Source organism: Perca fluviatilis, chromosome 22 (assembly GCF_010015445.1).
Source record: "Perca fluviatilis chromosome 22, GENO_Pfluv_1.0, whole genome shotgun sequence".
NCBI classification, from domain to species: domain Eukaryota; kingdom Metazoa; phylum Chordata; class Actinopteri; order Perciformes; family Percidae; genus Perca; species Perca fluviatilis.
In genome coordinates, this window is record NC_053133.1 from 19,947,651 (window position 1) to 19,959,914 (window position 12,264).

At 38.3% G+C, this 12,264-nt stretch overlaps 2 protein-coding genes across 5 annotated transcripts in view; both read right to left on the bottom strand.

The window, feature by feature from the left end:
- Positions 1 to 2,330: 2,330 nt before the first annotated feature.
- On the bottom strand, positions 2,331 to 7,311 carry cdv3 (carnitine deficiency-associated gene expressed in ventricle 3). Of its 2 annotated transcripts, none has more exons than XM_039789853.1 (5): positions 6,887 to 7,311; positions 6,185 to 6,261; positions 5,381 to 5,517; positions 4,517 to 4,679; positions 2,331 to 4,435 (listed from the first exon to the last, which is right to left on the bottom strand). In XM_039789853.1, exons 1-5 carry the CDS (start codon positions 7,070 to 7,072, stop codon positions 4,309 to 4,311), a joined length of 690 nt encoding a protein of 229 aa, XP_039645787.1. In that variant the 5' UTR covers positions 7,073 to 7,311; the 3' UTR covers positions 2,331 to 4,308. The 2 variants fall into 2 exon arrangements, with proteins under 2 accessions (XP_039645787.1, XP_039645788.1); XM_039789854.1 differs by having other exon boundaries at positions 6,185 to 6,258; positions 6,887 to 7,310.
- Positions 7,312 to 10,633: 3,322 nt separating this feature from the next.
- tmem108 (transmembrane protein 108) overlaps positions 10,634 to 12,264 on the bottom strand; it is a 40,967-nt gene continuing 39,336 nt past the window's right edge. For 2 of the 3 annotated variants that reach the window (XM_039789951.1, XM_039789952.1), the window contains one exon: positions 10,634 to 11,728. In XM_039789951.1, coding sequence (XP_039645885.1) covers positions 11,612 to 11,728 — 117 coding nt within the window. In that variant the 3' untranslated portion in view covers positions 10,634 to 11,611. The remainder of the gene's footprint in view (positions 11,729 to 12,264) is intronic. The other variant, XM_039789953.1, reaches the window with a different exon arrangement.

Here is a 12,264-nt window from a genome sequence, read left to right on the forward strand (position 1 = left end):
GGGACCACTAAGGTCTATATAAAAGCATCCAAAGAGCAGCATGTCATAGGACCTTTAAACATGTAATGTGTAGGAAATGTTGTTGTGGAGCTGAAACAAAGGGACACTCATTTATTTTACAGCAACATACCCCAAGCTACCAAGCATAAGGTTGCACCAGTTAGTGGCAGTTACCATTTGAACAGGTGACTTGGGGCTGTTGTCACTTCCAGGGCTAACGTTAGCTAGTATCAATATCAGCTCCAGAATTGATGGCAAACTTACTTCCACCACCTCGTTAATCTTATCCATCTACTTGTTCTTAAATCGGTGCTTTCACCGTCTGCTCGGTGTTATTAGTAGTTGTCCCAAGTTTTCACTTGATTTTTCACTATAAAAGTCTTGCCAATTTCCAACAAATTGAGTTTAGTCAAAGATCCTTTATACTCGGTTTATACCAGGTTTATACTTAGCCCGCCATTACAACTTAAACTCGGTTTAACCGGAACAGGCCATGGATGTATTAAGAGAACAGGCACACAGAGTGCGCTTTAATACTATGGATGTATTATACGCTGCAGCACCACCTTGTGGCCGGCAAGAAAAATAATATATTATTAATAATAATAATAATAATAATAATAATAATAATAATAATAATAATAATTAAAATGGGACCTGATCAGAAAACAAAGAGCCCTTACTCATATATATTAAAATATACTTAAACACTGTCTTAAAGTGACCTTTGTGAAGTGACCTTGGGTGTCATGAAAAGCGCTTTAAATAAGATGTAGTATTATTGTTATTATATAGATTGATGATATATTTCAGAAGAATCACTGTAAGGTCCTGAAATGTTCTCTTTTTTTCCTTAAGACAACAAGACGTCCGATCAGTATCTGGAACCCTCTTGACAATGACTCTGGTTTTAAGAAGGTAAAAAAAAGTTTTTATTCAAATTGAGTTTAGTAAAAGATCCTTTATACTTAGCCCGCCAGCAAAACCCGCCCTACAAAGCAGCTTGATTGGTTGGGGTTAGGGATTGGTCAGGGGATAGGACCTGTACATGTAAGCATGGACGCCTGGCCAATAGTAGTGTGTGAATGCTATTGAAGGGCGGGTCTTGGCGTGGCCATAGTGGGAAAAATAAATATTGCAGCCCGCCATTACAACTTCAACTCAATTTAACCAGAACAGGCTCTGTGTGGGTTTTAATACCATGGATGTATTATACGCTGCAGCACCACTTTGTGGCCGGCAAGAATAATGGCAGATTAAAATGGGACCTGATCAGACAACAAAGAGCCCTCACTCATATATATTAAAATATACTTAAAACACTTGGAAAGACAATAAAGTCCAGGGTGCTCAGGAAGTTCGGTCAGATGTTTCAAGGTGCTCTTTGGGGTCGGGAATTCAATTAAGTGTAGAAAAAAAGGAAAATCCAAGGCACTCTTCAAAATGATTTAAAGGTCCCATGGCATGAAAATTTCACTTTATGAGGTTTTTTAACATTAATATGCAGTCCCCCAGCCTGCCTATGGTCCCCCAGTGGCTAGAAATGGCAATAGGTGTAAACCGAGCCCTGAGTATCCTGCTCTGCCTTTGAGAAAATGAAAGCTCAGATGGGCCGATCTGGAATCTTCTCCTTATGAGGTCATAAGGAGTAGAAAACTGGAGCTCACGAGATCAGGACGGTCTCATGAGGCTACTACTGCATGTCCCTAGTGTGAACCTCAGCACCCTGGGAGAGAGGGCTTTCAGCTACACGCCTCCAAGCTGTGGAATTCACTGCCAGACTACATCAGACACTGGGACTCTATTACTGACTTTAAAAACAGACTTAAAACATATCTCAAGACAGCTTATAGACTGCCTTTTATTTAAATTTTTTATGAGAAGACTATAATTTTAATGTCCTTTTGTTTGTGTAGTGACCTTGGGTGTCAAGAAAGGCACTTTAAATAAAATGTATTATATAGAATATATATTTTGGAAGAATCACTGTAAGGTCCTGAAATGGTTTTTTTTTCCTTTAAGCCCACACCACAAGCGCTAGGTATCTGGAACCCTCTTGACAATGACTCTGGTTTTCCACGTGAACCAGCTGCGTAAAAAATGATCTAGGTAAGAAAATAGTCCGCACTCAACACAATTAACGTTTATTACTTTAAGCTGTACAACTTTAAATCTTGGTACCTGTCTTTTTTTCAGGTGATGGAAAAATGAAGATAGACAGCAGAGAGGCTGAGCAGATGGCTCCGTGTTTTAAATCAGAGACAGAATTTACCGTTTAAGTATTCTGTTACTGTTGCTGCCTCCTTCAAATAAAAAGTTCAAGTCTGTTGTGTGAGAAAATTTCTTTTATTTGTTAATATCCTTGGTATAAGGTCATTTTTCAAAAAGCGCTGGAACTTTTGATAAATTTCCCATGATTGGTCAAATCGAGACACTAAATAAGTGATTATGGGAGGCATAGCAGGTTAACACAAGTGTCAAGTTTACAATTAGACAACACCTTTTATGGAAAAAAAGACACTGTATACAGTAAATCCCCATTTTCAATGTTTAAAGATTCAGACAAGACTTCAGTCACAAGGATCACTTTATTTTTTGTGTTAGGCTCTTCTCTTTTCATCACAAATATTATCTACGTCCACCCAAAGTGTTCCAGCAGAGATCAACGCTCCCCGACATCTTATATGGAAAGGACTGAAACAGAACATAAATCCAGTTCTTCACCTTTCTAAAACATAACTATGTTTGTAGTAAAACCTCATTTGATTTCAACTGGGCATACCACTGTTTTGTTAAGTGGACAGTACTCCGTTGGTTTGGTGACATTTGTTTTCACAGACGTGGAGTCACTGTAACTCTCTGGAAATTAAGTTATGCACAAGCTACCGGTTCTACACAACTGCAACAAGGGCTGACACAGCACGTTTACTCATGAGGAAAAGCCTTGATTTAAAAAAAAAAGAAAAGTCTTAAAACTACACCACTTTACAACAAATTATAAAAGTTGTGAACCAAATTACCTCAACAAATACGCTTTTAAAGTAGTTTGGTTTCCTGTCATTTTTCTTGATACTGTAACATCTGTGACCATCTGGTGTCAAACCACAGTAAAGCATTTGTTACTAAAAGAATGGTTTTAGATTAGAAACAAGCTTTAATTTCTCTTTTGCTGATGTCTAAAAAGACCAATATGAAGTAGGGGCAGCAAAATCCAACAGTGGATATGAAAGACAGTTAGTAGTTGTAATCATCAGGCAAACTACAACACTACATTCTTGAACAGAAGGATTTTCTTCGTTTGTATATGGGAGAGGGAGGGGGTGTTTGTCAAAAAGTGGTGAGAACCAGAGGCAGGCAGCAGCCCGTGAGACAACAAGCCAAGTTCTCTTCAGATGACAAAGCAGTTTCTCTATCAGTAAGGCCACTTAATATAGAAATTCTAAATGAGGACCACAACCCATCACTTCTTGTCCATAGATCTTTGCAGAGTGTCATCGTCATGAAGGAGAAAAAAAAAGCAAAGCTTCAAGTTTCTAAACTAAAGAGCCTGATGGCCGGGTTCTATGTGGGGGGGAGGGGGGCTGGTGTTTGCCCCGTTCACCACCACAGCGAGAAAAAAAAAAAAAGCTCAGTCCACATGGTCACCACCAGCTAGGCTGCAGAGGTAGTATCCCCACTCCTGAAGCCCCCCCACCGCAACTCAAAAACACACCCCAAATTACCATGTGCGATTGGGTTATAACGATCTTGCAAAAAAATAGATATTTTCACAGAAGTTTGTAAAATCATCTTGCCTAAAGTTATCCTCTGTGGCTTTATCAAAGCAAGATGAAGTCCAGAGAAACGTTGCGCCACACAACTGCTGCTCTGAGTACAATCCACAAAAGGACAAATATGTCGTCGTCCATTGTTGCTGCTGCAGTGTTGTACGTTTGGGTGTATTTTGCGTGTAATTCCTTTTCAATTCTTCCCTCTTTCAACAGCCCCTTAAGGTGCAGTCCTTCAGTTTTGCCAACCAATATATGTAAAGTGTGTTACTATTTATTTAAAGGGAGTGTCACTGTATGTGGTGCAGTGGTATTGCTGTTTATGTGTGTGTATGTATGTATGTATGTATGTATGTATATGAGGCTATGTGTGTGTGTGTGTGTGTGTGTGTGTGTGTGTTTGTGTGTGTTAGTAACCAGTGTTAAGATGGTGGCAAGATGAGCTTTTTCAGGACTGCAGTCAACACAGCTGGAGTTACGCTTCCTTCGAGGGGCTTGGCAGGACCGTGCTGAAGGGGCCAGGGGGCGGTGGGGAGCTGCTCTACTTATCCCCCAGGATGGCATACTGGTTGTCAAGCTGCAACTGCTGCATAGAGGCGCCGCCGCTCTCCTCTCTACCACGGTTCCTGTGTTTCACAACTTCAAAGGTCTTCTCCATTTCTCGGTCCCTAAAATATAGACACGTATCGCTTCAGTCAAACTGCAACAAGACATCAACCTCCCATGTTAAACAAACTATCGCCACTTACTTGCGTGTCTCCACATGCTTGGCGGTGGCCAGTAGAGAGGGGAACTGTGCATCATTGAAGATCTCAGGAGGCCCCTGGGTGGGAGCTCGTCTGGTGGTGGACATGCGAGCCCCTGGAGGGCGATATACACCAGAAGGCTTTGACTCAGGCTCTTCTACATCCTCTGTAATTATGAAAAAAAGAAAATCACACCAGTTAGAAAGAAGAAAACTGATTTCCAGGGGCAAATAAAAAAAAATGTATTTGATCAAAACACATTAACGAGAAGGGCACTCAGAGGGCAGACCTCATGCCCTATCTCACAATGTTAACGCAGTGTGAATTTCCCATGAACTCATATTTCCAAATATTCCGACACCACATGAATGCAGCACAAATGCCCCATCTCAATTTTAAAAGTGAAAAAATGTTGCATCTGCCCTGTGATTCGCATCTGCTCATAAATGTAATGGGTTTCTTTCTTGGCCCATGCCACACCCTTCCGCTAGTAGTTTTTCCCGCAATCCTGCTGACAAACAACCAGAAAAACAGAGCCAAAAACATAACCTACTTGGCGGGGGTAATATTTAGAAGTTTACAACTGCTTCAGGCTATGTGCATGATTATTTTATGATCAAACTAATTGAAAACATGTGTATGGCTTGGAAAATATTGGAACATTGGAAATAATAGCTCACTCATAGGCTCGCATGACCATACAGTATCCCATAATTAGCAAAAGTGTCAAATAAATATGAGCTCAGTGTAACTAAAATGACTAGGGTGGAAAACCCAATAGGGGTATTCTTCATAAGCATCCCCCAACGGTGTTAATCACTGACCCTTTAAAAAAGAAAAGAAAAGCTTTGAAGTTGGTTTACTCACCCACAGGTGCAGCAGCAGGAGCTGGAGCAGCACCAGACTTGTTCCAGGGACCAGACACTTTGTCTCCGCTGACCAGAATGATCTCTCCATCCTCACCAACCTCCTCCTTCTCGTAGTCCTCCTCCTCTTTCTCGTCACTGCAAACAGCCAGAAGGCAGTTGAGATGGGGTGAACCCATGAGGAGCTAGCTAGGATGTTTTTTTTTCTCCCTCTAGTTCAGTTTGCCAGAGATCTGCTTGTAAAACACGTAGCTTCATTTTTCATTTAAGAGCACATATCATTTGCATGTTGCACTTAAACCTATGACAGAAACTTGTATGTAAACTAAGGATGGTGAAAAAGAAAACCGTTTACACGTTTTGCCTAAAAAGTGATATGGAATAGTCTGCTGTGTGTATAAGTATTGTGTATTAGATTGAATTCAAATAATAAGGTAGGCTCTTCATAGCTTGATAATTAGACTTAATTGCCATTTCATCATCACTGAAATAAATCTTATCTGGAGCCAGGCCAATTGTATCATTACACCCTGCATTTGCTTTACAACCAATGCACAATGGCAGCTACATAAAAACAATGTGTCTGACTGTGGGGGTATTTTAAACTCTTGCAAATGCTGTCATCCTTGCTGCTGGCAGTAGTATAGTTGGTTAAAAAAAAGGAAATGTAATTGTTGGAAGATGGAGGACCAGTCATAGGGGGCATGGTCCTTACTGGCCCCCTACTTGATGGAACCAAGGCTGAAATGCAAACGAAAACTCTGCACAAGGAGTTATGACAACCACATACATATTTCATTCTCACCTTATCTGTAAAGCTTGGAGCCGGAGCCCGCTGTAGTCCACTTCTTTCTGCTCAAACTCTTTCCATTCCTCGTCCTCCTAGGCAGAAGGATGCATTAACTCACAGCAAGCTACAGTAATACGACATTGGCAACATTGGTAATTCTTAAGACAGTGAGGCTCTCTCGCAACGTTACCCACCAGTGTGACAAGTTATTTAACCTTATAGATAACTTAGCTTTGTCACACAATCCTTGTCATGTTATCTGAAAGCTAAAAGGCTGTCAACACCGTGTTAACTAGGGACAAATGGCGGCTCGGCCTAGTTGGACAGCCACGATTAAAAAGGTGGATGACAGCATCCCCATGCGCACACACAAGGCCTTTAACACAATATTGACTAATCAGCGTCTCTCAAACATTCACATGTTAAGTGTATTTTGACACAAAACTGAAGCTAAGGTTGTAAAAAAAAAAATAACGCAAAACTCGTGTCGTGCTAAATTTCGTATCTCGTTAGAATGTGCGCCAGGGGAAACCATATGCTAGCTTTTCTCCCTTCATGTCAAAAATATATATTACACGCATGGTTTTCGTTAATAACTGGTGAAACGTTGTATAGGCGTCAGCGAGCAGGAAGCCCATTGTGACGGGGGATGCAACATTTGACACGACACCGGTATCTGGAAAAGACGCCAAGTTGAGTGGCGTTGGCTAACGTTACCTTTTCAATCTGTGCGTCTTGATTGTCGTTTTTCGCCGATTTCTCCTTCTCCCTCTTGGTCTTTTTTATCACAGCCGACGTGGGCCCGGTGGTGGACTCCTTGCCCTTACCTTTTTCTTTCTTCTTCTTTTTATCCCGCTTGGCAAAGAAATCGTCCAGGCTTTTCTCTGGTGGTAGATCCGCCATTTTCAAAGAGCAACGTTAACTAGTACGCTAACCGAGCTATGACAAATGTGAAAATCTGCTCTTCGAGAGTGAAGACAGCTGTTCAAACGGTCAGAAAAGATGGAGTTACTCGTTACTCTGACGGTTTAACTTCTGTTACAGACTGATAAAAATGTCCACCCTTGATTCCTGACTGAATCGACCATGCCATGCACGGGCTATGGGGCTATTTGACAAATCTGTACCGTAACCCGGAAAAACTTCGACCCTGAACCGGAAATATTATGAGCCAAAACCTAAAGTCAATTTTCTCATATAAATCAATATAATACAAGTCATGTTTAATTATAAATGTCTTGTATTTGAATTTTGAAAAGAAATATTCGAAAAATAAATGCTGAAAATATTTTAAATTTTAATTCTTAAACTAATGTTAATTTTGTTTTAAGGAGTATTTTAATGTAAAATATTATAGTGGGTGCCTTGATCTACAGCAACGAGTAGCTACATCATATGTTTTGTCTGTAAATTATTTTTTCTGCAAACTAACTACAGCTGCTAAAAGTGTGAAGATGCATAATATGAAAATACTAACCTAACCTTACAGATACATGGAACCTGTATACAGTAACGTTACTTGAGTAAAAAAAAAAAAAGAACAACATTTAATTGGCTCATTTGCTCCAGGAAAAGAAATAAATCAGAATGGGGTTTATTACCATCTTCCTATCAAAGAGAAAAAATAAAGCAAAGTACTGCAACAGTCAATATAGAATATATAAATCAAAATGATGACTCTACTTACTACTATCTAATAATTTTGATTTATTATACTCTAACTTTGACTTAAAAATCTGACTTTTGGTTTACCATATCATATTCTCTAATTATTGTGAGACACTATTACCATGCATATGTTCTGAGCACCGAAATGCCTTTGTTATATAAAATTGTATATATTTGTGTGTATTGTGTTTGATATTTAAATCATTAATAATCATTACAATTAATTAGAAGCGATGGTGGCTGCAGACAAAATGGCAGACATCCACCACAAAGCCACAAACCGTCTTCTTACTTTCTGTTAAAAATGTGTCAGCTATATTGTCATGCTTTTTTCCTTTATTGCTCATAATTTTGAATGAAAAAATCCTGACTTAATATACGGTATAATGATTTTGAGTTACCATGAGTATTATTTATTTGCCATTCCTAACATCATTCATCATTTTTCTTCCAAGTGCATATGTTGTATTTGATTGTAGTATTTATTTATTTGAAATTAATATTTCAATTTTTTTGTAAGTTTTAAAACTGTCACATGGATCTCAGAACAATTCTTCCAGGATAAGATTTTCGAATATGCCTGCCATCTCAGGGTAAAATATATATATTTTAAGACCAAATTCTCAGCCTGACCATGAACACGCCTGAGTGGAGAGGATGCATTTATACAAAGGAGGCTAAATCAGTATTTTGAAATAGATGAAGTTTAAAATATGACACAGCACTTACACATCTTATTTGTACTGAATATAACCTCCAAACATTTTTTAATAGAAGAAACTTTAAACTCCTGCATGTATGTGGAACAAAGTTGCTAAACAGTAAGAGGCCAGTCAATAATATAAAGATTTCAAATATGGACATAAAAAAGACACTTCTAAAAGTTGAACTGTCATGTTTTAGCAGATTTTAAAAAAGGCCTACAAATCGATTAATAACACGCATCAAATTAAACCTCTCCTCAGCAGTAAAGCAGGCTTGTAAACAGATTATTGAATAGACGTAATTTTCCCAGAGCTTGTCCACTTGGCCACATGCAGCACTGGTGCACAAAGAGAAAATTCCAGCTCACTGCATCAATAGATGTGCTGTGGTCGGCAAGACTGTTTACAATGCTTTGTTATATAGCCTAGTAAACCAGGAAGTATGATATCTAAATAACGTGCAGTATAGATCTAATACTTGACAACATTTTTTAGGCTTAGTGTCCAAAATCCATCTATGGCAATATGAGAAAATGTCTTTTGATTAAATTCAGTTTTAAAGAGGATTAATCAGACAAACAAATCAGTCTGTGTTTTTCTTTGTTTTATTGCTCAGCAGTAAAAAGTACAGTGTATACTACAGTACAAAAAATACATAATGTTTAACACTGCTCCACCGTGCCACTGAACGTTTTGTAAAATATCCACTTTTGAGCGTGCAAAACAAGAAGCCCAGCTGTGAGCATCCAATGCAGGAAATATTAATATGTTTGACTGTGTTATTCAACATCACCTTTTGAATGAGGGATTTCAGAACATCTCACAATGCAGAAGATCTTTAGCGACAATAAAGGCAGGCAGCATTGATTATTGAATAAAACTGCAGCAATGCAAAATAAAAACAGATGATAGAAGGACCACAGGTTCAATGATTAAACAAAATATGCACTCTTTTTTTTTTTTTTTTTATTAAACGGTCTTTGTATGTGCTCACAGTAAATATTCAGCATACATTATTTATCTCAGTGTTTCTATTGGTCAAGATTTTTGCCAGCCTCTATCAAGTATTATGTGGTCCAGCAACTAATTCACAATCATTCAACAAACACAGTTTGCATTGATGGACAAACACATTATTTATGGAGGGAGACATTTACGGTAGCGACGTTGGTCTAATTGTTTCCTACAGCACTGAGAAAATCTTTCTCAAACTGGGCTATAGCCAGTAGCCACTCCACGACAAAGACGAGAGACAAACAGACACACACAGAGAAACAGATAAAACTGATCTGAAAGTGATACAAAGTCTTGTTTGACTTAAAGTAACAGTGATATTTGGTTCAGGGGGGCAGCACATTTTTAACTCATCCGTCCACACTCACAGTATGCTTACATGCACAAACAGGGCATTCACACATACATATACACATATATATATATATATATATATATATATATATATATATATATATATATATATATATATATATATATATATATATATATATATAAAGACTCAACATAGGAAATTAAGACATCTATGTGGTCCCTCTTAAGAGAAGCTGGTGAGAAGCACATGAGGGGGGAAGCCAGTTTCATTTTGACATCTCTCAAAAATTGCTGATGCAGACCCCGAATCACCCAAATATTCTGCTCAAATTAACCAATCAAAATATGGGCCCGCATTTATCAAACTGCTAAAAGTTACATTGTTTTACTTAAAAGTAAAAACCCTTCACATATACTGTATATGCACAGTCAAAATAAAAGCTACTTGTCCAATTTCTTGAAATGCCTTAATGTATCACAGGTGCAAACAAAGAATGAAGCTGGTATTGATTTAGTTTGCGATGGTTTTCCATGCATCTACATTGTCTGTGCTTGTTGTCAATGTGGTACCAAACTCCTTATCTTATGTACCTTGTCTACCAGCAGCAGAATTTCTTTCCTGCTCCAGTTTGCAGTTAATTTTCCAATTGTTTTCTTTTCATTTTTAGCCAATGTATGATTTAATCCCTATTAAAAACGCTACAAACCTGCAATACTGAATGTTATTATGAAAATATCTAATATAGCCGCTTTAAATGTTTGATTTTGTTCTGCTCAATTCTGCTGTTGCATTGTGTTTTAGTTTTCTCGGTTTTATTTTACTCACGTAATTCATCAAGTCTCCAGAAGTGCACTGTAAATAAAATGTATTATCATTAATGATGTATTACAAACATATTTTATTGTTGTTCATTTCATATTGTAATTGATTCTGGAGATATTAAGGATTTCAAATAATGGAAATCTTTTAAAAATTTAAATCACGCGTTTTTTGCAGAATACCATCATTGAGTAAATGTAAAAGAACAATAGGGCTGATGTACAGTAGAGTAAATCCCTGTCTCTGATTGGCTATTCCATCTCAAAACAATAATGTGGTTAATCATCAATCACTTGAGAGCTGCTCTTAAAGGTTACTCTTACACTTTGCTTCAAGTCGCTTGATAAATGTCTCCAATTTTAGAAGAACTTATTTACTCCTAAGTTTGCTATTTGGATCATTCTTAAGTGTATTTCTAAGTTTGATAAATATGGGCCCTGATCTCACATACAGTATATCTGTATCCCCCCCCCCAAGAAAGTAGGTGCTATATTCAAGTTCAACAGGCCATAAGTATTTTGCCATTGATTCTAAAAGGAAAAATAAAATTACAAGTAACAGCATTGTTTTCATAGCAAGTTTCTTTCTCTAAAGCAGATTTAATGTGGCAACATCCACAGTGCACTCACCATCAAGCCACTGTAATGAAACAAAACCACATATACTCTGTATTTTATAAAGACAATAAAAACCTTTTATCACAATTAAGCCTTTTGTAGAAAATGTACATCAGAAAAATATGCAGGTGCATCCTCATAGTAAATACTGTCTGTTTACATCACTTCTCTTTCAGGTTGCCTCTTTGTGTTTGTCATATACAGTATAAAGTTAAAGTCTCTGAATATTTACCACATTTATAAAATAGACAACAGCAGGGGGAGTAGAATAGGAGAATCCGACAGTGTCTCTTTTGTTCTGTCTCTAGATGGCAGAAGCTTTGTCTCTGTTGATGAAGAGGGTCTCCTGGCAGAAAGGGTTAACCAGGACCACGCTGCTGCCGCTGTAGTCTCCGTTAGGGGGTAGACAGGTGTCGTGATCCTGCAGATGTACACGCAGAAAAGAAATTAGCGCAAGTGGCTAACTGTCAAACAATAGTGAGGCCTCATCATTAGGGGACACGCTGCAGTCTACTGTATCTAAGTCACTCTACAGGCAATGAGCAGACAGTCTAGTGTAGAAGGGAACAGAATAAAATATGGGTTTGGTGCACCCTGTGGCTTTTAAGGAGATGGTGAGCAAAGATATCTGACAAACCAAGATGAGCAGAGATACAAAGGGAGGCGGAGGGGAAGATGTAAAAGGGAGGGATGATGCAGAAGAAACAAGACAACAGAGGGACTTAATGTGTGTGTGTGTGTGTGTGTGTGTGTGTGTGTGTGGGGGTGTAGAAATGGTTGTTGATGGTGAGTCAACAGTAATAAGGCAGTGCTGGAGGAGGGAGGTGTGAAAAACTACATGATTTGAATGAGACTATTTTATCAGCAAGATCCAATCAAATCAAACTAAAACTGTCATTTAGGTTTTGATGGTCATTTCTCCTGGAGCACTGTCATTATAAAGCACCAGGAGAAGCT